Genomic DNA, 25,574 nt, shown 5'->3' on the forward strand with positions numbered 1-25,574 from the left:
TGCGCGCGCGAGAGAGAGAGAGAGAGAGAGAGAGAGAGAGAGAGATAGATAGAGAGCAGTGTGTGTGTGCGTGCGTGTGTGCGTGTGTGCGTGCGCACGCGAGAGAGAGAGAGAGAGAGAGAGAGAGAGAGAGAGAGAGATAGAGAGCGGTGTGTGTGTGTGTGCGCGCGAGCGAGCGAGAGAGAGGGGGTCACATCACAGTGGAGTCAGCTGTCTTACTTCCGAAAGTAATGCATTTACTGAACAGCAATGCATTTTATGGACGACTGTTTCGTGAACCTAGGAGAGGAGGTCATTCTGACTTTGCTATGACAATCTGGCGCTTCTTAATCAGCTACTGTTTTGTTATTAGTTTGAGTATTCGCTTGTGACTGTTCAAATGCAGAGTTTTGCGCATCGTGTGTGTGTGTGTGTGTGTGCGCGCGAGCGAGCGAGAGAGAGGGGGTCACATCACAGTGGAGTCAGCTGTCTTAACCGTGGCTTGTGTACTGCAAACACATATTCATCACTGTGTCTGTCACGAGACTCTGTTCCCCTTTCAGGCTCTGTCTTTACATTTATTTTGAAAGATGAAGCTCGCGATTATGGTAAGGGGCGTTACATTTCCGACGAGTGCTTGCGGTGTTCGGCCAATCACAATGCACTGGGTCAGCTGGCCAATCAGAGCAGACTGTGCTTGTCGGAAGGAGGGACTTTGTAGAAAACGAAGCGTTTGAGAGAGGCGGGGCATAGAGGACTTACAATAATGTACAGTATTTGAAAAATAATGTGTTTTTTGAACATTAAAGCATGTCAACATATTCTGTTACACCAAATACACAAAATAATGATCTTTAAAAAAGCATCATATGACCCCTTTAATACACTGCACGAACCAATGGCCGTGAAAAAAAGGCTTTTTCCCATATGCGTCTAGCAAGACGCAGTACTCGTTCCCGTATCTCAGGGAACCGAGGTTAAGTTAGTAACCGAGTACGTTTCCAACAGTTGCTTAGCAGCCATGCTTGCAAATCCACCAAGGTCATAAGAAGTCGTGTACGCCATCATAGCTTGCAAAACTTTGTTAAACACATTCAAATTTATTAAACATGTTTCAGTCAAAGACCTTTGAATGCATTTTAGAGGTGAAAGGGTGAAGTCATCTGATGCCACAGTGATTATTTTCAAACTTCCTGTAAGAAGCTGTTCAGCAGTGCAGACTGTGGCTTCCTCTGTGTTTACCCCAGCATGTGAAAAGGTTACCAGCTGTATGTCACAAAACTGTCTTTTTGTATGCATCTATGAACTCTTTCCTGAGTTAACCATCTGTTTCCTCAGACATGCATGCAATTAGGTTTTAGTACAGAAAATGTTTGCTGTTTCTTGGGACAGTGCATTTTGTGTTTTTTATCATTTATATTTACATTTAATCATTTAGCAGACGCCTTTATCCAAGACGACTTACAAATGATGAGAACAATAGAAACAATCAGACAAATCTCAGTTAGTCTAGCACAGTACACATAGCAAGGTTTTTTTTAATGACTACGTCTACTTCCTGCCAGTAAAAGAAAAGCTTAAAAAAGTATATACACTATCATTTGAAAATAATACTTTTATTCGGCAAGGACACATTTATGGTAAAAAAAAAGGTTTCTGTAAATGCTGTTCTTTTGAGCTTTCTTTCAAAATCAAAGAATTCAAAATAAATAACTACTGTAAATAATTAATAAAAAAAAATTAAATAACGTTTTAATGGTTTCCACAAAAACATTAAGCAGCATAACTATTTTTAACACTTTTAATACTGATGATGATTAGAATAATTTCTGAAGGATAATGTCCCACTGTTGACTGAAATATATAAAAATACATTTTCATTTATGCCTTTGGCAGACACTTTTATCCAAAGCGACACTGCATTTAAGGTATAGTTTGCATTTGATCAGTTCTTGTTTTCTCTGGGAATCGAACCCATGACCCTGGCATTGCTAGTGCCATGCTCTACTATTTGAGCCATAGGGAAATAACTAAATAAATTATAATAATATTTCACAATATTACAGTTTTTACTGTATTTTCATCAAATAAATACAGACTTGGTGAGCATAAGAGACTCCTTTAAAAAACATAAAAACTAACTTGCCAAAAACAGTTGAATTGTAGTGTATGTGTGTTGAAAACACTTATTTTTAGAGTGGTCTTTTCATCACATTCCTCTATGTCTTGTTCTGTCATCACACACTTTTTTATGTGTATAGCAGTTTTGTGTGTATATGTGTATGTACACAAGTGCACAGAATGTAACTTGGATTTGGATACAAATAATTACAACTTCTTTCACCCAGACAAGTATAATTGTAGATGCATGTCCTTGATCTCTGTCTCTGTCTTTGCCTGAAAGAGTTTGTGTACTCTCACCATTTCTTGTATATTTGCTATGGTAACACCCTGAAGCATGTTGGCAGCAGCTTTAAAGCCAGTCAGATCCACTGTGCAGCGACCATCTGTAAATTCCTTTAGCATGAAGTCTTCCTTCCCTCTGCTGTTAATGGCCTAGTCTTTTTTATATTTTTATCAAAACCATAGATTTTTGGTTTTGTTTTTCAGGGTAGTGGATATGCTCGTCGGTCTATTCTACAGGACAGTGACACATACATGACATACTACTACAAAGACGCTCAGACAATGTATGAGTTTTTCTTACGAGGACTACAAGTGTCAAGTAAGTCAAATAGCTGTTTGCCTCAAAGTCGTTAAGATAATCACCAGTAGTTCACCCAAAAAAGAAGCCCTTGTTATTTTAAAGTTTTTTCATCATGTGTGATATCTTTACATTTTTGTGTTTTATTTTTAATAGATAATGGTCCTTGTTTGGGATCACGTCAACCGGACAAGCCATATAAATGGCTTTCATATAAAGAGGTAAGATTTCTATAGAGCAAAATTGATTTGAAACCTTATTCCACAACTAGTTTAGCCTTTTTTCTCTGTATGTTTATTGAACCCTGTCTCATTTGTATTTTATCAGATATAGCTGTGCATTTGAGTAAGTTATGTATTTTCGTATGCTGTTCATGTGTGTAGGTAGCAGACAGGGCAGAGTTTGCAGGTTCAGCATTACTCCACAGAGGTCACAGTCAAACAGGAGACAAATACATTGGCATCTTTGCACAGAACAGGCCAGAGGTAATCACATGCACACAGACACAGATATCTGAAGCTGGTTTTGATGATCAAAATATCATGTAATTACTTCGATTACACATTGATGGACTTCGATTAGGCTTGATTGCTACATTGATAGCTTTGCTTATTATACAGTAGGTGTGGCAACACTTTGTAATTCTGTTTTGTTTATTTTATATTAATTCTATATAAGATAACCAAGTATGTACATTCCACAACTGATTGAGTTTTGTGCACATTTCTGCAGTGGACGATTTCAGAGCTGGCATGTTACACATATTCACTGGTGGCAGTGCCACTGTATGATACACTTGGAACAGAGGCCATCAGCTATATCATTGACAAAGGTGAGCAAGCACACAGCATTTTTTCCCAATTCTGTGCAATAGTTTTCTATTTCCCTTATATACATTTTTTAATTCTGCAAATAAATACTAGAAAAAATAAAATATTTTTAGTGAGGACTTTCAAAATAGTATGTAGCACCATTTTTGTGTCCTATTCCAGAAAAGTGTTTTGTTCACTGTAATAGAAAATCCTATTAATTAGAGCATTAGTAATCCTATTTCAATCATGAGAACTCTTGGAATAGTTTTAGCATGATAATGGATATGACAATATTAATGTACTAGGTCTCGGATGGCTAGATCAACTATGCACACTGCTACTGCAGAGCATACATCCCATAGCAGATCTAGACAGGGGGAGCTTGGGGAGGTGGAGGGTTTTAGAGGAACTCTGATAAGAACGCTGCAGGGCCAGCTTACAGCGAACACTGAACCAGGCTATTTAAAAGTTCAGCAAGCAATTTGATTGGCTAATCGAATCTGATTGCATCAGCAGAGGCCAGTCAACATTCAAACATGTACATTCATGCTTTGATTTCTAGACTTTTGCATCTAAAGAATCTATCAGCCATGCGCCATTCAGACTGAACTTAATATTATATAAATTATTTTAAAGTGCTTCATATTTAATCACATTTAAGTATTTAATTAATTACCAGAACTATTTTTAATTTCATTTGAAGATTTTAAAGAAGATGGAAATTGTGTTGACATTGTGACATGTTGTTGAAATTGTGAGAAATTTGTAACAGAGCCTTTGTTGTAGCCACCATCGCCACTGTGATCTGTGACATCGCGGATAAGGCTCGTCTGATCCTGGACTGTGTGTCTGGCCGGAAACACAGCATCACAACCATAGTGATCATGGAGAACTTTGACAGTGAACTGACTGCACAAGCACAACAGAAAGGCATTGAGATCCTGAGCCTCAAGGAGCTGGAGGTTTGATTACACACACACACACACACAAAAACAAACAAACACACCCTTGGTAAGCAGTGATCCCATTAATCTTGTATTTGTGCTTCACTAAATGAAGTCTTTCTTTTGGCAGGCTATTGGCAAAGCGAACTACAAGACACCCATTGTGAGTAAAACTGAGCGCTGTATTGATTTACAGACTTGTAATTTATATGTGAATAGTGCATTGATTATTTGATTGCTTTATTATTGTTGTTGTTGTTGTTTTTGCTTCATGGTAATTTAATGAATCTTAGTTTTGATTTTATTTCCAGCCACCTAAACCAGAGGACCTGGCACTGATTTGCTTCACAAGTGGAACTACAGGTAAAAGTGTTTATATATGTATTTAACTATTTAAGTGATTAAATAGACATAATTATTTTGTAGTTAACACTTTAATCCATTCTTATTCTTTTTAATGAAAGAGAACAAAATATATGCAAATGTGGCTAAAATAATTATTGAGTATTTGATTTGTACTTGAGAAACGGATCAGTTTGATTCATGAGCAAATCATTCAGACTGGTTTTATGAACTGGATCAACTGAATGTGCCAAGGAGAACTAGAGTGAATTTCAAGATTTTCAGTGAATAATGACTATTCCTTTATAAGGCTTTAGAAGAGTCATTCAGAACAATTGTTATGATACATTTATGAGGTTTTTGTTGTTGTTGTCATTTTGGAGTTTGACAACCCTAGTCCCAATTAATTTTCATTAATTTAAAAAGAAAAACTAAGAAATTATTCAGAAATTGACAGGAAAAGAAGAAAATTCTACTGGTTTGTAATTACAATTTACAATGTAAATGTAAATTTTGTCTGTCCAATTTCTTTCCTTTTTTTCTTTTACAAACAATACACATAGAACACATATTTGTCTCTTTCAGATGTTGCCTCATCATATCCTGTCATATTTTGGCATTTTTAGTGCTCCAACTCAGATAATAAAATGAATATGTTTTTTTTCCCAACAGGAAGTCCAAAGGGAGCAATGATCACACATGGAAACGTTGTTTCCAATTGTTCTGCTTTCATTAAAGTTACAGAGGTAAGCCAAAAATGTTTTAAAGCATGTGCTATAAATGTAAAAACTAAATTGTAGTGAAGTATTTCTTGGAAAACGAGCAAAAATGACAACCAGTGTGATTTAAATGACAGATCACATCTGTGAAGTTTTTAGGAGCATCTTTCCTTCATTTTGTTTGTCAGTTAATACATGTTAGTAAATGTTTTCTTCAAATCAAGTTATGTCTTTCTGTTATGTTCACCTCTTCTTGTGCCTCATTTCCTCATTTAATTATCTGTTTCCTGTCCTGTGTTGATGTGTTTGTATATGTTTATGTGTATATGTGTGTGATTAGGGGTTGCTGAAACCTAGTCCTCAAGATGTTCTCATCTCCTTCTTACCACTAGCACATATGTTTGAAAGAGTAGTAGAGGTACGCTGTATTACACACTGCACATGTGTGTGTGTGTGTGTGTGTGTGTGTGTGTGTGTTTTACAGGTTCACTGCATGCTCAACCAGACAGACATTCACATTTCTTACCTACCACTAGCACACATGTTTGAGAGAGTGGTCGCGGTATGTATTATGCATGCACATCTTTATTAAACAGTTGTTTAATATATGTTCTATACAGTTTGTAACAAACTTAGTTTGCGGTGAACTTAAAGGGATAGTTCACCTAAAAATGAAAATTCTGTCGTTAATTACTCCGAAGATGAACAAAGGTCTTACAGGTTTGAAACAACATGAGGGTGAGTAATTAATGACTTATGTCTTTGGCTTATGTGCCCTCTAGAAGCTTGCATTCTGCAAGTGAACGTCGCTTTATTGTGCCATTCAAAAGAGGCACAAAATCCCTTTCACGAACTTTTAAAGTGGGCAGGTCATTCCTGGTGGAATGACCTGCCCAACTCAATCCGAGCGAGTCCTTAGCCATCTTCAAGAATCGGCTAAAAACACATCTCTTCCTTCTTTATTTGACCCTCTAACTCTAGCAAAAAAAGCTTGTCCCTTTTAGACTTGCACTCTATTCATTTACAGCTTGTTTTCTTAAAAAAAAAAAACTAACACTGCTTTTCCTAATCTTTTTTAATTCTATCTTTTTGTTTTTTTTTTATTTATTATCAAATTACAAAAAGCAAAAAAGGCCTCTAACACTAGCTTGCTCTATTCTTTTTCTATTCTATCTGTTTTATTTTTATTTATTATATAATTCAAAAACAAACCTTGCTACATGTACTGCTTTAAGCTAACTAAGACTTGTTATAGCACTTGCATATAATTGCTCTTTTGTTGATTTTGTAAGTTGCTTTGGATAAAAGCGCCTGCTAAATGACTAAATGTAAATGTAAATGTAATGACACAATTTTCATTTACTCACCATCATGTCTTTCCAAAAGTTTATTTCTTCTGCTGTACACAAAAAAAAGGAATATTTTGAACTGAACAGTTGATGGTAGCCATTGACTTCCATTGTATGGGGGAAAAAAATACTATGGAAATAAATTGCTACTGTCAACTGGTTACCCACAGTCTTCAAAATGTTCTGCTCGGCATAAGAAAGAAATTCATACAAGTTTGGAACAGCATGGGGGTGAGTAAACAATGACAGAATTATAATTTTTTGTGTGAACTATTGCTTTAATATTTCATTTTTGAGGGATGTTTTGGTTAAAGGTACAGTTCACCAAAAAATTTAAATTTCCTGAAAATGTACTCACTCTTAGGCCATCTGAGATGTAGATGAATTTGTTTCTTCGTTAGAACAGATTTGGAGAAATTTAGCATTGCATCACTTACTCACAAGTGGATCCTCTGCAGTAAATTGGTGCTGTCAGAATGGGAGTCCAAACAGCTGATAAAAACATCATAATAATCCAAAAGTAATCCACATAACTCCAATCCATTAATTAATGTCCTGTAAAGTGAAAAGTGGTGTGTTTGTAAGAAACAAATCCATCAGTAAGACATTTTTAATCGCTTCCGGCAGAGTCCTCAATCTGTAATGCTTCCTCCAGTGAAAAAGTCAGCTCCTCTGAATCAGGGGAGAAAATGCGCAGATCAAGCAGCATTTACAGTCAAAAACAGTCCAAAATAGTTCTAAACAAATATGTTTGTTGAATTTGATTTTGATGTGAGAAGACAACAGAGTATGAGCTTTTTCACTGTTGGATGTGTTATTATCCATTATGTACTGGTGTTTTGGCTAAAGTTAAAATGCCTAAATGATGGATTTGTTTCTTACAAACAGACAGCTTTTCACTTCATAACATGTTAATTGATGGGCTACACTTTTCATCAGCTGTTTGAACTCTCATTCTGATGGCACCCAGAGGATCCATGGGTGAGCAAGATATTCTAAATCTGTTCCAATGAAGAAAGAAACTCATCTACATCTTGGATGGTCTGAGGATGAGTACATTTTCAGCAAACGTTCATTTTTGGGTGAACTATTACTTTAAATATATGATATTACAATTTCTTGACTGTATTTGTACCTATATAGAAATTAACTGGTATTATATTCTTGTTGCATAATTAATTTTTGTGTATGTAGGGTGTGCTTTTGGTCCACGGGGCCAGGATTGGATATTTTCAGGGTGATATCCGTCTGTTGATGGATGATTTGAAGACTCTTAAACCCACTATATTCCCTGTAGTGCCCAGACTACTCAACCGCATGTTTGATAAGGTACTTCTGTTAAGTTATACACACATGAACTGTTTGCATTGAAGTCTGTACTTAAATACACTCGGTGATCTTTGCTCATTATACATTCGTGTGTTTGCATTAAGATCTTCGGACAGGCAAACACTCCTCTCAAAAGATGGCTTCTGGATTTTGCCTCCAGCAGGAAAGAGGCGGAGCTTAAAAGTGGAGTTGTCAGGAAGGATAGCATGTGGGATAAACTGATCTTCAGCAAAGTGCAGGTAACCAGATGAAATGGAGAAAGAGTGTGTAGAGCCCAAGAACAGAACAATCAGATGAGCCCCTATAAAGACTCTGTTGCCTAGCAACACACAAATTACAAAATACTCAGCATTCAACTGTCTGACATTTATAAAGAAAGGGCTCGTTCACACCAAGGACGATAACTATGAATGTAAAGTTTAAAGATCATTCTATTTCCATGAGAACATGGATGTCTACACCACAACTATAACAATGAGGATGCAAAGGAACAATATTGTTGGAATCATTTTCAGAATGAGTTTTTTAGCTGATGAATGATAAAAAAAACATTGATAGCCAATCAGAATTCACCCAAGCATTTAAAGTGGCAGATGACATAGCTGCAGAGTTTGCTTATACTAAACAGAATGTTGTATGTTGGTGTGAATGGAAATTATATTGTTTATAGTTACATTTATAGTTATCGGTTAGCATTCTTGGTGTTTTGTCAAGTTTTTGAAACAGTTTCCCATGCTCAGGACCGGATTTACCTCTTTTCGTGACATAGGCAAAACATACTTTTGGGCCCCCCTTCCCTATTAATATAATAGGCCTAATATTACCACCACCGAAGCAAAAATAATCTTAATCAGTGAAACTGTTAGTGCTTTCTATCGCAGTAAGGGCTTGCGTTCAGTCAATAAAAATCGAATGTAGACTAGTTCTTAATTTGTTTGAGAACTGAGAAAGACCATTCCATTAATAGGCGCAGCATCGTGGCCACATAACCACTTCGGGAGTATATTATTTCTCTAATAATTTTAACGACCTGGAGTCACAATCACACATCAATTGTTCAGATGATTTGTTTCAAGACATCTGACGTGTTTCCGTCCTGAAATCTCGTGTGTGTTGAACTAGCTAATTTTTTACGCACCTCATCCCAAACCTTTCGTTGCAAATTCCAAAACGTAATTTTAGAGCTAATAACAGAGGCTTGGACCATTGATATCCAGGCTAAAGCAGTTATTAATGCAGTCTAATACAGTTATTAGCGAGAGAGAGCGAAAGAGAGAGAGGGAGAGAGAGATTAAGTGCATGTGAATACCTGCGCCTGTGCGTCTCTCAGCAGTTTTCAGCAGCAGCGTCTACTAATAGCGAATCTTTAAGTTGAACTGCTTCAAGAACCTCGCTACTGAGAAATGTCATGTAGCTTTTCAGCTGGGAAACAATTTTATTGATAAATTTGTGGGGCAGCACTGCCAAAAAGTTTCTGTCAGCGTCTCCGCGTGTTTGCGCGAGTGTGTGTCTGTACTGTGTTCGTCTGTGGGAGAGAACGGGAGAAGAAAAGCGTTTTTCTGTACATAAAAAAGGTGGAAGACATGGAAATAGTTTGTCATTTTTACCCTATTATTTGTTATATTTATTTTCTCAATGTCTTCTGGGGTTTTGGTTCTTTTATTATTGTAGATATCACATAGTATAACAAAAAAATATATATATCTTTATTGTGTTTGGGCCCCCCCTGGACAGCAAGCATAGACACGTGCCTAGAATGCCTATGCGTAAATCCGGCCCTGCCCATGCTCACCAAGTCTGCATTTATTTAATCAAAAATAAAGGTATATTATGAAATATTATTACAACTGAAAATAAATCAAATTTTCTATTTGAATATATTTTAAAATGTCATTTATTCCTGTGGTGGCAGAGCTGAATTCTTCAGTATCACACGATCCTTCAGAAATCATTCTAACATGCTGATTTGCTGCTCAAGAAAAAAAATTTCTCACGAAAACCATTGTACTATTGTGTATTATTTTTGTGGAAAGTGATACATTGTTCTTCAGGATTCTTTGATTTATAGAAAGTTCAAAAGAACAGCATTTATTTGAAGTTTTTTTTTTCTTCACCACAATACCACAATATTGAGCCATGCTATAAATAGATAAAAAAATATAAGAAGCTTACAGAGTTTTTCTGCTTATGTCGAATCTACAATAGCTTGCTCAGAACTCTCACCCAGATATAAAATGCGAATGTTAATTAATTTAACTCTATAACCTTTTTGTAACTAAACTGTGCATTAACATAACACTCCAAACTGAACTGTGACAACTATTTTCTGCTACTATGTCTACATAAATCTGACTCCTGTGACCCTACAGGCCAGTCTGGGTGGATGTGTGAGGCTTATGATCACAGGAGCCGCTCCGGTCTCTCCCACCGTCCTTACCTTCCTGCGAGCAGCGCTGGGCTGCCAGGTACACACACACACACACCCCCTCTGTTCTCCAGCTAATCAGTATTCCCACAATTGGTTTTAAGGTTACTGTTTTTTTGTCTTTTTGATTATTATTTTTTAGTTTTATGAGGGTTATGGTCAGACAGAGTGTACCGCAGGCTGCACTATGTCACTTCCTGGAGATTGGACAGCAGGTAAAACAATGTCAATGTACTCTACACGTATTAACACAAAAACAAACAGACACACCTTGGATGATGTACAGTATAAACAGCCTGTGCAGTAACACAAACTCTCCTGGTCTCTGCTCTCAGGTCATGTGGGAGCACCACTGCCCTGTAACTTCGTTAAGCTTGTGGATGTGGCTGAGATGAATTATTTTGCAGCAAATGGAGAGGGAGAGGTTTGTCAACAGTTAAAATATAGAATTTTAAAGGAATGTTCTGGGTTCAATATGTTAAGCTCTATTGACAACATTTGTGGAATAATGCTAATGGTGTACCTCTCAATTGACTGGTGTGTGTGTTTTCCACAGGTGTGTGTGAAAGGACCAAATGTGTTTCAAGGTTACCTGAAGGACCCAGAGCGAACCTCAGAAGCCATAGATAAAGACAGCTGGCTGCACACTGGAGATGTCGGCAAATGGCTTCCGGTAAATTTCACATCGTCTTAGCACTTCTGCTCCTTATTTATTCTCATTTGTAACTTTTTTTAGTCTCCCAGTTCAGCACTAATTTAATCAGTGTCCTTATTTCTGTAAATCTTCTACTTGATTCAGTGAATCAGATTAATTTTAAAATGAACTGACATCAACCCAGTTACTGACTCACTAACAATATTAAGTATTCATTTCACCCTTTACAATTTTCTTTTGAAAAGTCTCATATGCTCACCTAAGCTGTATAAGTTGGTCAAAAATGCAGTAAAAACAGCAATATTGAGAAGAAAAAAATATTTGAAGTCCATATCACAGTTTTAACAATAATGACACAGATGAACAATATCATTGAAATGATTTTCAGAAGGATTTTTCAGCCGATGGGAAAAAACAAACAAAAAACAATAACAGCCAAATAGAATCCTCCGGACTTTAAAGCACTCAAGCATTTGTATTAGCAGACAAAATAACTGCAGCATAAACACACGCTAATATAGTTGTTATAGTTATCTTTATGGTTATCATTCTTTGTGTGAAAGGGCCTTAACTTATGAGTAAATGTCTTGTCTCTTATGCTCACCATGCATTCTAAGAAAAATAATGTCCACATTTTTTGAAAAATGTACATATTAATGCTTGTGAGTCCACTGAATCTCATACTTGAAACTTCACCAGCTCCTGTTAATACAACTGTAGATAAGTGAAGCATTTAACTTTTGCACAATCTTTCCAAAATGTTGCACATTTTGAAAATATTTTCAAACTAATTCTTGCGTTTTAAGAGAACAGAACCCTTCCCCCTTCTTTTAATTAGTTAGTGAAGTTGAGTATTTATTGTTTTAGAATGGGACTCTGAAGATTATAGACAGGAAGAAACACATCTTTAAGCTGGCCCAGGGTGAATACATCGCTCCAGAGAAGATTGAGAACATCTACATCCACAGTGACCCTGTGGCTCAGGTCTTTGTACATGGAGACAGTCTGCAGGTGAGAAACGGGACTGAATGACTGTGACTTCCACATAGCAGTGAATCAGAGTGTGGATTTGCTTTAATATGTGTGGGTATGTGCTATTATAGATCAGTGGAGTAAACCCGTCCTGTGTCTCTTTGTAGGCTTGTTTAGTGGGCATTTTGGTTCCTGATCCAGATTTTCTGCCTGGATGGGCAAAGAAAAGAGGCATTGAGGGCTCCTATACTGAAATGTGCAAAAGCAAGGTACAACACTTCGGATTTGGAGGTTTTGGATTCACATTTGATGACAATGTTTAAATTTTTAATTTGTTGAAATATGAGGACTTGTACCATCCCTGACTTCTGATATTGTTTTAACCAGGAACTGAAAAATGCCATCCTGGAAGATATCATTCGGCTAGGGAAAGAAGCTGGACTGAAGTCCTTTGAACAGGTTAATATACAAAACCAACTCTTTTACTTCTTGACAAGTCTAGCACGAATCACAAACCTTCATGTTTTACCAAATGTATCTGTTAGTTTCTTGTTATTCTGTTTTATTGGTTGTGAATACTGATCCACATGTCAAAATACAGAAGTACTATCAAGGGTCTTTTTTAAAACAGGGTCCATTAACTCATAAATAACACTAAGAATGTTCATGATATTTCAATTTTTTCTAAATAGGGTTGATTTGTCCAATAACCTTTTTAAATAATAATTATAATGTAAAAAATATCATTTTGTTGCTTACAATATAATGACAATAATATTTCATTAATAACATTAGTTTAGCATAATATGTTTTTACTGCTGACCCAATTTCTATATTAACTCAGTTTTATTGCCCAACAGAGATTTACATCATTTTAATTATACATTATCTCTCTGTTGGACAATAAAATGAAATCAGGTCAACACTAGTTTAGAATAATGTAATAAAGTTTGTTAATACTATCAAATAGTATAATGCTATTTTAAAATTATTATTATTATTACAAATAATTAATACAATTGCTATAATTATAAAAAATTAATTAATAGATATAAAAATTATTTTAGAACAATATTCTATTATTATACTTATAATATTTAAGCTATGTTATATATTATTAACATACTAAAAATGATTGTATATTCTTTTATCTAATCTCTTTGTGTGTGTGTGTGTGTGTGTGTGTGTGTAGGTGAGGGACATTGCCCTGCACATGGAAATGTTCTCTGTTCAGAATGGACTTCTCACACCAACACTGAAAGCAAAGAGAACCGAGCTGAGAAACCACTTCAGACAGCAGATTGACCAGCTCTATGCTAAAATCAAAATGTGAACAAAGAGAGGGGGGGGGGCGTCTACACTGAGAGTGACTGAACTAGAGCATACTTGCAATGTGGTGATGATTATGAACGAGGTGCTCCAGTTCTGTCATGTTGTTGTATCACTCACACGGTGAGCAAGGGGGAGAGAAGGACCATTGTAGCTGGTTCTTTTGTCATTTCTACCACTTGGATGTGCCACCGTCATCTCAAAAGAGCTGAAGTATAGTCCTGCCAGCGAAGCACATACCAAACATTTCATGAGCCCTGCTATTCATCAACTGGACGTGAACCACCCCAATGCCTTAGGCCAGTGAATGCCTTGAGTCTAATAACTGAGAGCACACCTGCAAGATCATATAAAACAGAAAAACAGACTGAGTCAGCTGATATTCATATGCCACAAAGTGCTGACAGGCTTCTGATTTGTAAACCATGTGCAGATATTTTCATCAAAACTTATTTTAAAATATAGTGATTTCTATTAAACTTCTGTAAATGGCTATTTATCAGTGTTTACTATTTAAATTGATGGTCTTGATTGTAAGTCACAATGCCTTTATGGTAAACCATGCGTTTAAAATATTTGAGGTCTTTTCCATATCTGAATAAATGATTTCCACTGAAATTGACAGTGAAATGACATTGGATCACACAAATTGGTTCTTGATACTCCACTAACAGCACTTTGAAATCTCGGTACATCTCAAATGTAACTCTCTCCTGGAGATTAACGCTTGTATATAGGTCATCTATTTATATTTGTACATCTTTATTGTATTCTGGTTCATGTAAACTGTGCAAAAAGTTATTTGTAGCATGTGGTTGTTGAAGAGAGAAATAAACTGATGGCATTCTCTTAATAGTGTTTGGGTTCCTGTTTATTAACTTTGGTAATGATTCCAGTGCCTGTATTTAAAAAAATATGAGCATTGCATAATGCAACTGCAGTATTTCTGGTTTATATTTCACAGAAATGCCTATACAGTGGTAATGATAGAATGAATATATATATATATATATATAATGTGGGTAAAAAGATTCCATCATTACAATACAATGTTTACCATAAGAACTACTCTATGACCTGAAGAGCACAAAAACGATTTTCATATTGCTTGGAAGAATTAAAGTGAAAAGGTAATGAGGCACGTATGAATGAATGGCTGAGAAACTCCGCTCCTGGCTTCTGTTGTCACTCACTCTCACCTAATGCCTACGGCTATATTGATACACCTGTACAAGCTTTCTAAATACAAACACCTGTCTTGAAATTCAAGAAACTAGTCTCACTGACTGTCAGTGTCCTACACACTTTATAGACAAAAAATATATATAATTTATAAATAAAAAAAAATAATTTTCCCAACCCGCCTAAATATTATAGAAATACATTTCTATAAGTCTCCAATCATCAGTTGATTAATAAAGCATATTTTAAAATGTCTGCATATTTTAAATACATGCTCAATACTCAGTCTGTCTTAATAAAAGACCAACTCTCAGAATCTCAGTGAAATGTGTATTATCATCCAGTGCACTACAGAGCTGTAGTCTATAAATACATAGAAAAAACACTAGTTTATACGCAAAAAGCATATATGTATAGTAAACATGATTGTACAACAAACATGAACAGTTATGTTTTTTTATGTATGCATACATTAGGAACATCTCTCACACACAATGCATGCATGACCTCAACTGAAAGAATTCTATGTGATTTTTCTCAGGTGACTAATGCTATTCATAATCATCTTGAAGAGCACTCCAGACAAGTCCAGTCCAGTTTTTGGTTGTTTACCCCCTAGACATCAACGTAAAGTCATAGCTTCATACGTTTTTTTTTTCTTTTTTCTGTAGGAATGGACTAGATGTCACCGATAAAAAATTTAAAAAAATGCTTTATTGTGTCCTAATAGAAACTGTACATGACATTTCAGAAGTTGCACCAAAATCTGTTCACATGGTTCAGTGACAGGCACTTGGGAATAGTTCTGATTGTTGTTCTTTGCTTTTCACGTTAAATTAGCACACTGGCTTTGCTTCAGTTAAGATGATCGCGCCAATTTAATGCCCAACTACGATTCCCATTTCAACGGTCAAACTAGTGCAACAGCCAATTAAAGTCCCTGATTACTGTAATTTAAAAAATCCCAACCTCTCCTGCCACTGGTGATTGTTCATTAGAAGATTTTAATTAGAAAACCAGAGGCAAAATGCTATATAGTCACAACGTGAACAAAAACCTGAGTACCTGCTTTCACATACAGTATTTTAAATCCCAATAAGAACCACAACACCAGTCCTGAGACAGAGAAATTCCAAACGGAGTATGACCAGCTAATGCTTCTGTGAAAAAAGGGTCTTAAACTCAACCCCAAATCTATATCCTATACCTGTGGTATTTACAGAAGAGCTGGAGAAGCTCTAATAGTTCCCTTGTCCCTTCAAGCAGTGAAGTACATCTCTTTGGTGAGCATCGAGACAATGCAGGGGATTTGTTTCTTAGCGTCAAAGCCAGGCTGGTTGGAGGTTGACTCAAAGTCGAGTGCCACTTTATGGTTGACCCTGGTCATGATCTGCATGAGCTCTAGTGCTTTCCCATACTTTGCCATCATTTCACAAAGGGACTGAATGAACCAAGAACCGGTCATGGTGTTTCTCCAGGAGTAGTAACCTGACAGAGGAAAATAACCCCATTATGAAAAAAGACTTGACATGTAAAGTATTAAAATGATCTTCATTAGGATTTTCTCAGTAAATACTCATATATTTGACAATCGTAATTGATTAATTAAACAGCAAATCATGTAATTAATTTATTTAAATTAAAAAATAAATAAAGAAATACTATCAGTAGCCACAATTATACACAAGAATACAGTAAAAACAATAATATTGTGAACTATTATTACAATTTTAAATGACTAGTTTGTATGTCAACAGATATTTGAAAATGCAATTTATTCCTGTGATGGCAAAGCTGAATTTAGTCCAGTCATTACTCCAGTTTTCAGTGTCATATGATCCTTTGGAAATCATTCTAATATGCTGATTTGGTCCAAGAAGCATTTCTTATTATCAACGCTGAAATCAGTGGTGCTCCTTAATATTTCTGTGGAAACTAGGGGTGTGTGATATTGACAAAAAATAATATCTCAATATTTTCTTGGATTTTATCGACAACGATAATTAGATGATATTTTGTTGAGTGTGTTATTGTGCTGGTATCTTAAGGACTACCGTGGACAGCTGACTCCTGAAGTTTTTGATATTCTTCATATTCTGTGTGGGGGTTCGTTTCACACTGAGAGAAATTTATCTTTTCCAATAAGTTTAAACTGATTTTTACATTATACGGGCACTTTTACCTTTATAAAGCCATTTTTTCTAAAAGTGTCCATTATCTTTTGAGTCAAATTCTTACACTTAATCGGTGAATTCGAATAATAAGACATTTGGGCAGTTACCAAGCAAATGAAATCAGTATCAACAAAATTAATCTTTGCAATGCAGAGGAAACACAGAAGCTGCATCTGAAGTGGCATTTAGATGCATTTACACACTGTTTAATGTAGGACATGAATGCTTTTAACCTGCAATTACAAATGCATAAACATTTTTTTGATATTAAACATAAAACATTGAATACTGTTATTTGAAATTATTTAAATAATAAAAGACACTTTAAATGTGAAATTAAACCCGCCAGTAGGTGGCAGCAAGTGACTGTTACTAAGTGAGTGATTGCGATTGAAACGAATAATTTAAACGGTTGATTCGGTTATGTTGCTGCTCAGAGACGCAAAACAGGGCTGTGGCTGTGTTTGGAATTATTTTTGTTGTCGAAATAGCACAGAAACAGGAAATATGGTGTCTAAAACTTCTCTTAATTAACTTCTTGTTTATTGAACTGTTGTAAAAAATCAATATCACATTTGTAATCGTGGCAATTTTTGGAGAAAAATGGCACTCTTCGTGTGAAATTGATTAACTATATGAAGTGGTATAAATATATAAATTTTCTGTCCACATATCTTGAATTTGTGATCATTCTAAATGCATTTTAATAGACTGAATCATGCAGTAAAAGAACACACTCTAAATGCGCACGTGCACTAGTCTGGACTTCACGTAATGTATGCGTGCGCTCTGTAGAGGTGTTTTGAATGGTTTTTGCAAAATACTCAATGTCAAATTGCACATCGTTAAAACAACAATTACGATATTATCGCCGACGATATATATCGCACACCCCTAGTGGAAACAATGATACATTTTTGCCAGATTCTTTGATTAATACAAAGTTCAACAGAACAGCTTTTATTTGAAAAAGAAAAGTTTTAGAACATTATAATTGTCTTTACTATTGCTTTTGATTAATTTAATGTGTCCTTGCTGAATAAAAGCATTAACTGCTTTAAAAAAAATCTTACCAACTTCAAACTTTTTGTGAATATTTTATCTGATACTCACAGGAAGTGTTTGTGTGGTTTGCGTGTGTCTGTACCTGGTGCCGTAGAGTACGCATAGAGGAAGTCTGCCTCCACAGGAATCCTCATAGAATTATCGGAGCCGTCAGCCTCCACACCAGGATCCAGTTCTGTACCTCTACAAGCCTAAATAAACACAACCAGCGTAAATCTCAAGAGCGGAAACAAGCACTCCAAGCCATCTCATGATAAACATCAACCCAGAAAAAAACTCACTAATTTTAATGCACACACATAAGAGGACAGCAGAAATTCTGGACGTACCTGTATGAAGAAAAGTTTAGGCTTTCCCACTAGTGATGGACAGCGGTCTCCTCTGAAAAGGCTAGTTAAGGTCTTGAGCTCCACATAAGTATCAGTGCCGTAAAACACTCCCTCATCTCCATGACTGAGCATTACACACACTAACGAAGCACAGCGGCTGTGGTCGTCATGGGCCACTGTGATAGAGCAACAAACAGCCATGTATACTTACAATTGATCAAAAAAAGTATAATTATCAACTACCATAACACCTGGGTACAGGCAACTGAGAGAGCATATGAGAGAGCAGGGAGCTCTAAAAGGTATTTAAAATGGAAGAATTTTAAATACCTTTTTAATGAGAGAGAGGTTGGAGATTGAAGATTGTGTGGTGCGCACAGAAACTTGTTGTCAACGCTGCCCCATGACTTTTTATTAATTAAATAGCCTTAATACTAGATCGCTACATTATATTCATTTACATTTAGTCATTTAGCAGACACTTTTATCCAAAGCGACTTACAAACGAGGACAATAAAAGCAGTCAAAACTAACAAAAGAGCAACAATGTAAACACACACACACACACACACAAAGAAAAACAAGTAGATAGAATAGAAAAAAATAGAAAGCTAGTGTTTTTTTTTTTTTTATAAAAAAAAAGATGATAAATAGTTAAAGTAGAATTAAAATAGAATAGAAAGTGCTAGAGTTAGAGGGTCAAATAAAGCTGGAACAGATGTGTTTTTAGTCATTTCTTGAAGATGGCTAAGGACTCAGCTGCTCGGATTGAGTTGGGCAGGTCATTCCACCAGGAGGGAACAGTTAATGAAAAAGTCAGTGAAAGGGATTTTGTGCCACTTTGAGATGGCACAATAATGCGTCGTTCACTTGCAGAACGCAAGCTTCTTGAGGGCACATAAGTCTGAAGTAATGAATTTAGGTAAATGGGTGCAGAGCCAGTGGTGGTTTTGTAGGCAAACATTAATGCCTTGAATTTTATGCGAGCAACTACTGGTAGCCAGGTGTGACATGCGTTCTTTTTCATATTCCTCAGCAACGAGGTGGTAAAATCGCTGCTTTTGAAGTAACTAAACACAGCTTTATTGTTTGTAGAGAGACACGCAGACGCAGATAACGCACACACAACTTTGTCTCATCTCTCTCTCTCTCAATAAATCGATCGATAATTAATGAAATGCTATATAAAATGAAATGCTATAATTCAGTCAAATAAATGTGATCTTACTGCACTATTTCATCTGTGAATCTGATTTGAAGCGGGCAGAATGCTAGAGCTAACGAGATATAACTGACAAAATAACTGTCATTTGTACCTTTCCGGCCAAATATTACGCTGAAAATATAATTAACAGCTTTAACTTGTCAATGCTAGATAATGACCATGGTTTAAGCGGGATAATGCACATTAAATGATTTTAATGGGCTTCACGTCGGGTGGGTCTTGGCCTCCACGTCGTGCATTAAAATAGTTTAACGCATAGCTAGCCGTGCATTATCTCTTACTTAATGGCCAGATCTCAACAACAGGCATTCTTGGGATTTTAAGATTCATCTACTGATCCTGAGGCAAAGAGCTAAGAGACAGAACATAGGAATTTATTTGAATGCACCATACCTGCTGTTAAAACCTGCATAATCTGTGCAACTGTCTGATCATTGTAGACTTTCACAGTGTATCCTAGCTTCCGAAACATATTCATTACATTTCCTGCATCTACATCAGTACCGTTCCGTTGGTTCATGCCTGAAAGAAGCGAAGAACAGGTTACTATATTACATACGACTACGACAAAAAAAAGCACATAAAAAAGGTTTCATGACAAATATGCACAATACTGCATAATATTTTCATAACATATTGATTATTGATAATAGTTACTTAGATATATAAATAGCATTTATTAATATTTATTTTATTTGTTTAACCCTCATGTTGTGTTCTAGTCATTTTTAGCCCAGACTGTATTTTCTTAATCCCACAAATGCTAGATAATGTTATTGCATTGTCTAAAACTTACTTTGCTCACATAGGGTGTAAATACAAAAAAATGTTGATAATTTTTTGCACTTCTTTCCCATCTTTGTTACACCTGTGGTGCTCCCAGTTAAAAATGACTATCTTACCAAAAATTGCTTATGAATCTCTCATGGTATAAGCTACTATTGGGTTCAGTCGTCAATATTTAATACTGGCCATTTAACAATTATAGGCCATGATCAAAACAACAATCACCTTCATCTGTATCAGCAAGAATTTTGATACTGGTCCATCCCTGCCTAGAGTCTATTCTGTTCACCATTCGGTTCATAAGGTAAATGCATCTAAACAATCATCCGAGTTTGATGAGCATTCGAACTGACAACTTTCACAAAACAACACCTTCAACAGCAAAAAACAAGCCTTACCTGTCCTGCGATCAAAGTTCTTGTTATTGATGATGATGCAGTGGCCAATGCTGGGGTAGTTCAGACTGTATCTGAAGGCATGCGACTGAGCTTTAGCATCAACCTGCATGGGCTGTCCTCCCGATGCCCCATCCTTACCAGCACTGGACAAACAGATTACATGCAGGAATATTAACCCTTTGACGCACAAGCTATGAAAACCCCTTCTAATACACAACATGGGTCTAAAATTACCCGTATTAATTTCCTGTTATTTGAAATCAGCTTATTTCAGCATTTAATATTCCCTGACCTATAAACTCCATGATCCATGAATATTCAAAATATCTTTTTACAATGACCATTGACCACAAATAAATATTTGATTTTTTTCCTAGGTTTTTCTTACATCAAGTTTACACACATGGGTCAAAAATGACCCATCTATGCAAGCATGATAAAACAAAAGAATAAAGACATTTTGTTAAAAAAAAAAAATGTTATCAGTTATTTAGACCAACACATTTAACACTTGAAATATGTTTATTTGCCACTTTGTCACACATAACATACACATATCACTGATAACCGATAACACTGAAATTTAACTGTATGTAGAGCAACTGTAGTGAATTGTAGTGAATGTGACCGAATAGATGAAAATAAAACTAACAAAATAAACAATCACACAGGTACAGCGCTATCTCAATTTGTTATCTCAGTGCTTATATGCCTCACAAATGACAACTAAAGGTTTGTGCACTTTGCACACAAGCCTGACACTGAACACCAGATCCTGCACCTCTTCCTCTTCTATTGACCCTCCTGCCTGATGTATACCTGTGGCCGGGTGGTGACTGTGTTTCGTTTTTATCCCACATCTTCCCATTGCCTCTGTAACATGGTTTTGAAGGTGAGGTGTGCCCTCGAAACCTCTTCATATGTGGCATGACAAGCTCTTTGACCAGCTCCTTGATGAATAGCCATCATGCATTGGTCACACCACCCATGTAATCAGGGTGTTGTGCAGTGAAGGTGTAGGCCAGGGGTGGAAAACATCTGTCCTGGAGAGCCACAGCCAGCAGAGTTTTGCTCCAGCCTTGATAAAAACTCACCTGCCTTTAGCTGTCTAGTAACCCTTAGACCTTGATTAGCATGTTCCTGTGTTTTTGATTAAGGGTTAAACTATTTCCTTTATAAACAAACACAGTTTTTGTATTTCTACATCAGTTTTACACACATGGGTCTAAAATGACCCGTATTCATTTCCCATGTTCATTTCCAATCATGCCTGAGTGATTCTTTGCTGAATCTTTGAAAGAAATGCATTTTATCATTTATTATACCAGGTATTCATTCAAATATCTTTTGGATTTCCATAAATCATTCTGTTTATTTGTCCTTTCTTTACTTTATAAAACAAAACACCGTTTTTGTATTTCAACATCAATTTTACACATGAGTCAAAAATGACCCATATAGAAACCTATAAATTAAAGAAAGGAAAAACTGTGTTTGTTTATAAAAGGAAGGAAAAATAAACAGAATGATTTGTGGAAGTCAAAAACAACATATAATGGAACACATAAACACATATCTGGAATAATAAATGATAGAAAAACATTTCTTTCAGAGATTCAGCAAAGGAACAATCATCCATAACTGAACATAGGAACTGAATACGGGTCATTTTAGACCCATGTTGTGCATTAAAGGGGTAGTGATACAAAAACGATTTTTATTCAAAAAGTAATACAAAATAAAAATAAGGATTTGTGATGATCAAAAAACAAGTTAATTGAGGAATTCCTGGAATTCTGAATGATAAAATAAATTTCTTGCAAAGATATAGAAAAAGAAACTCAGTCGGGTCACTTTAGACCCATATTGTGCATCAAAGGGTTAAACACTATTTAATACGAATGATTAATATAAGAGGTAGACCGATTTGTGTGGGCCTACTCTTTCCTTTCATTTATATTTTATTAATTTTGGACTGTAATGTTTATGGAAGTTTATGGACTAAATATAGTATGTGACCCTGGACCACAAAACCAGTCTTAAAATGCACGGGTATATTTGTAGAAATAGTCAACAATAAATTATGGGTCAAAATAATCGATTTTTATTTTATGCCAAAAATCATTAGGATATTAAGTAAAGATCATGTTCTATGAAGATATTTTGTAAATTTCCTACCGTAAATATATCAAAACTTAATTTTTTATTAGTAATATGCATTGCTAAGACTTAATTTGGACAACTTGAAAGGCAATTTTCTCAATATTTTGATTTTTTTGCACTCTCAGATTCCAGATATTCAAATAGTTGTCTCTTGGCCACATATTGCATCCTATCCTAACAAACCATACATCAGTGGAAAGCGTATTTATTCAGCTTTCAGATGATGTATAATAAAAAAAAATGGACCCTTATGACTGGTTTTGTGGTCCAGGGTCACACTTTTTAATACAAATAATAAACGTTAAATTCACGTTATTAGGCCTAAATGCTATAAACAAGCAGGAACAAGTCAGTTTACATATGTAAACAACATGGTAACAAAAAGAAAAGCAAGTGTTAGTGAATTCAATACTGTTTTTGTTTTGAACTGTCAATCACTTCCGACAGCTGCATAGCAACAGTCGTCAAGATCATCTTACTCTGTTGTGTCCTGGCGCCGCGCGTCCACGCAGTCGCTGTTCATCTTCAAACGTTTAACGATCACTCTTTTTAAGATAATAAACTCGTCTCTGTTGTATCTGGAGACGTATAGCGCGTTATGACGGGCTCTCGGCAGAATGATCACCGCGCCAGCACGCCAGATGGGTGATTGTATTGTTGTTGTCGACTCGCTCGACCAGCCAATGAGAAGCTGCACGAGAGGAGAAAACACAACACATGTCGACGTCACAACCACTCTTTAACAGCTGTGCAGAAAAAAAAGACTTGGGTATAGTGTACTTTATAAATGCAGCGTCTGCAATATATCAATGAGCAAAGTGAAAACTAGCAAGATAATTCACATAATGGCTGTGTGCCAAAACCTCCGAGTAGTCTTTCTAGATAGTGTGTTCCAAACAAGCGAGTTCACACAGCGCTACACAACGCGCTCTACTCGAGGTGTGGACTCTGGAGGTTTTAAGACAGCCGTTGTAAGCAAGGTCAAGTACGTGCCCTGCTAATGCAGGATGAACATAATAACACATTTGAGAACTCTGAATGTCTATAAAATTAATTACGCCAGTGCACAAGTGAAATTCAAAGTGTTTCTTGCAATACAGCGTGTCTATTTATCTGTAAAAAATATTAAAGCTATGCATGGTGTTTCTTTGTCTGCTTATGAATGTTCAAACGGACAACAAGTGAAGACTGACCAAACACAACACTTAAAACCTAAATGTTTGAAAACAATAAAGTCGATGCTTACCAAATACGTGAAAATATCCTGTTATTGGAAGCTTGCAACGTTCAAGGTTCCGACGACAAAGCGATTACTCAAGCATCCAGACTCAGGCTACACCTCTAGCTCACTGTTGCCAACTCTCGCGAGACAAATAAGCAAACGCAGCTTCAAATACAAGCCCACTGTTTTTTGATAATTTATTAATATTGGCTATTCGAACCAAATCTACTCTTAGCATTAGTATAGGCCTTCTTGTTTTTTTTTGAACAGCCCGTTATAATTAATAAATTACAAAAACATTGTAAAAATAAAAAATTAGGCTACCTTATAAAGGAAAAAAGTCATCCCCCTCCTCTACGTCTACTACTATCATCGCTTGGATTACAGCGTCACGCGCCTTCTTTTTGAACATGATTTTTCTTCAATTCCTCATTGCGTGCGGAGGGGGCAGAATATTTGACAAATTAGGCTACAGCACTCATATTTTTTGCACTGATTGGCTATTAACTGTGTGCAGACAGAGTGTCAATCAATGCATTGGAGAATACAGTGAACATAAATGAAAAGAAACGAAGTTGCTTGTCAGGTTTTCCTAACAAGCAACCATATTTTTTAAAATAGGATTTTTTCACGCAACTTTACAAAAAAAGAAGCCCAAAGTCGCGTATAATACGCGGATTTGGCAACTCTGTTGCAACTACAGTACTTCTTCTTCTTTTTTCTTGGCTTTTGCAACTTGTAATTATTGCATATCGCCACCTACTGTACAGGAGTGTGTAAAGGGACTTGGCAGATACTTTACTTGGGGTATACTTAAATAAAAATTAAAAAAACACAAAGGGGTTTCCTGCCATTTCCCATTTCCTGTCATCTCTGCCTGTATTCATGGTATTTACTGCATCTAAACAAAACATGTTCTACGTCTTCCTTGGTTTGACATCTTGTACATAATCCATTACTCTTCCCTGTTGTCTGCAATGTATCATTCAATCCAGTATGACTTAATTTCAGCCTTGAGTATACTACTTCTTTTCGCCTGTTTGCAATATTTATCCTTCTTCCTCCTACTTTTGCCTGGTTTATATGATAATGTTTAACTACAAGTACTTCGAAGCCTTTGCCCTGGTCTATTGCGCTACAATATCGCCCTCTGCTGGATAGATGGCTTCTTACACATGAAAGCTTACTCGGTTACCCACTCAGGCCTTTATCGGTTATGTGCTAAACAACCATTTGACATGTTTTCATTTAAATAAATAAAATAAAATGTGGCTCTGGAAACACGTGCATATTCTGATGATGCCTTGCCTCTTTTCATTGTCATTTTAGAAATGTGACCCTGGACCACAAAAACTGGTCTTAAGTCGCATATATTTGTATATTTGTAGCAATAGGCAACAATACAGGTATAGGTCATATAGGTCATTAGGATATTAAGTAAAGATCATGTTCCATGAAGATATTTTGTAAA

At 36.0% G+C, this 25,574-nt stretch overlaps 2 protein-coding genes across 4 annotated transcripts in view; one reads left to right on the top strand and one right to left on the bottom strand.

Annotated features, from left to right (window-relative positions):
- The window catches only part of LOC107562746 (long-chain-fatty-acid--CoA ligase 1-like), a 37,327-nt gene extending 22,930 nt beyond the window's left edge, over positions 1-14,397 (top strand). For 2 of the 3 annotated variants that reach the window (XM_016247445.1, XM_016247446.1), the window contains exons 3-21: positions 2,590-2,704; positions 2,840-2,904; positions 3,067-3,168; positions 3,416-3,515; positions 4,282-4,457; positions 4,570-4,602; positions 4,751-4,802; positions 5,454-5,527; positions 5,985-6,062; positions 8,044-8,178; positions 8,283-8,417; positions 10,548-10,643; positions 10,746-10,818; positions 10,939-11,027; positions 11,160-11,276; positions 12,126-12,269; positions 12,398-12,499; positions 12,618-12,689; positions 13,423-14,397. In XM_016247445.1, coding sequence (XP_016102931.1) covers positions 2,590-2,704; positions 2,840-2,904; positions 3,067-3,168; positions 3,416-3,515; positions 4,282-4,457; positions 4,570-4,602; positions 4,751-4,802; positions 5,454-5,527; positions 5,985-6,062; positions 8,044-8,178; positions 8,283-8,417; positions 10,548-10,643; positions 10,746-10,818; positions 10,939-11,027; positions 11,160-11,276; positions 12,126-12,269; positions 12,398-12,499; positions 12,618-12,689; positions 13,423-13,563 — 1,899 coding nt within the window. In that variant the 3' untranslated portion in view covers positions 13,564-14,397. Of the gene's footprint in view, positions 1-2,589; positions 2,705-2,839; positions 2,905-3,066; positions 3,169-3,415; positions 3,516-4,281; positions 4,458-4,569; positions 4,603-4,750; positions 4,803-5,453; positions 5,528-5,840; positions 5,919-5,984; positions 6,063-8,043; positions 8,179-8,282; positions 8,418-10,547; positions 10,644-10,745; positions 10,819-10,938; positions 11,028-11,159; positions 11,277-12,125; positions 12,270-12,397; positions 12,500-12,617; positions 12,690-13,422 lie in introns of all 3 variants that reach the window. The other variant, XM_016247447.1, reaches the window with a different exon arrangement.
- Positions 14,398-15,338: 941 nt separating this feature from the next.
- LOC107562747 (caspase-3-like) lies at positions 15,339-24,242 on the bottom strand. Its single transcript, XM_016247448.1, has 7 exons — positions 24,128-24,242; positions 23,361-23,572; positions 20,719-20,861; positions 19,928-20,056; positions 18,310-18,485; positions 18,063-18,171; positions 15,339-16,229 (listed from the first exon to the last, which is right to left on the bottom strand). The coding sequence occupies exons 2-7, from the start codon at positions 23,402-23,404 to the stop codon at positions 16,000-16,002; spliced, it is 831 nt and encodes a 276-aa protein (XP_016102934.1). The 5' UTR covers positions 23,405-23,572; positions 24,128-24,242; the 3' UTR covers positions 15,339-15,999.
- Positions 24,243-25,574: the final 1,332 nt, after the last annotated feature.

Source organism: Sinocyclocheilus grahami, unplaced genomic scaffold, assembly GCF_001515645.1.
Source record: "Sinocyclocheilus grahami isolate Dianchi unplaced genomic scaffold, SAMN03320097.WGS_v1.1 scaffold836.1, whole genome shotgun sequence".
Classification (NCBI taxonomy): Eukaryota; Metazoa; Chordata; class Actinopteri; order Cypriniformes; family Cyprinidae; genus Sinocyclocheilus; species Sinocyclocheilus grahami.

Excerpts from the sequence above, each read along its gene's own strand:
- LOC107562747 (XM_016247448.1), bottom strand. The coding sequence starts at position 23,404 with ATGAACAGCGACTGCGTGGACGCGCGGCGCCAGGACACAACAGA. Across the intron at positions 18,172-18,309 it reads CTAAACTTTTCTTCATACAG|GCTTGTAGAGGTACAGAACT; the intron begins GTACGTCCAGAA and ends GTGTTTATTTAG. Across the intron at positions 16,230-18,062 it reads TGCGTACTCTACGGCACCAG|GTTACTACTCCTGGAGAAAC; the intron begins GTACAGACACAC and ends TTCCTCTGTCAG.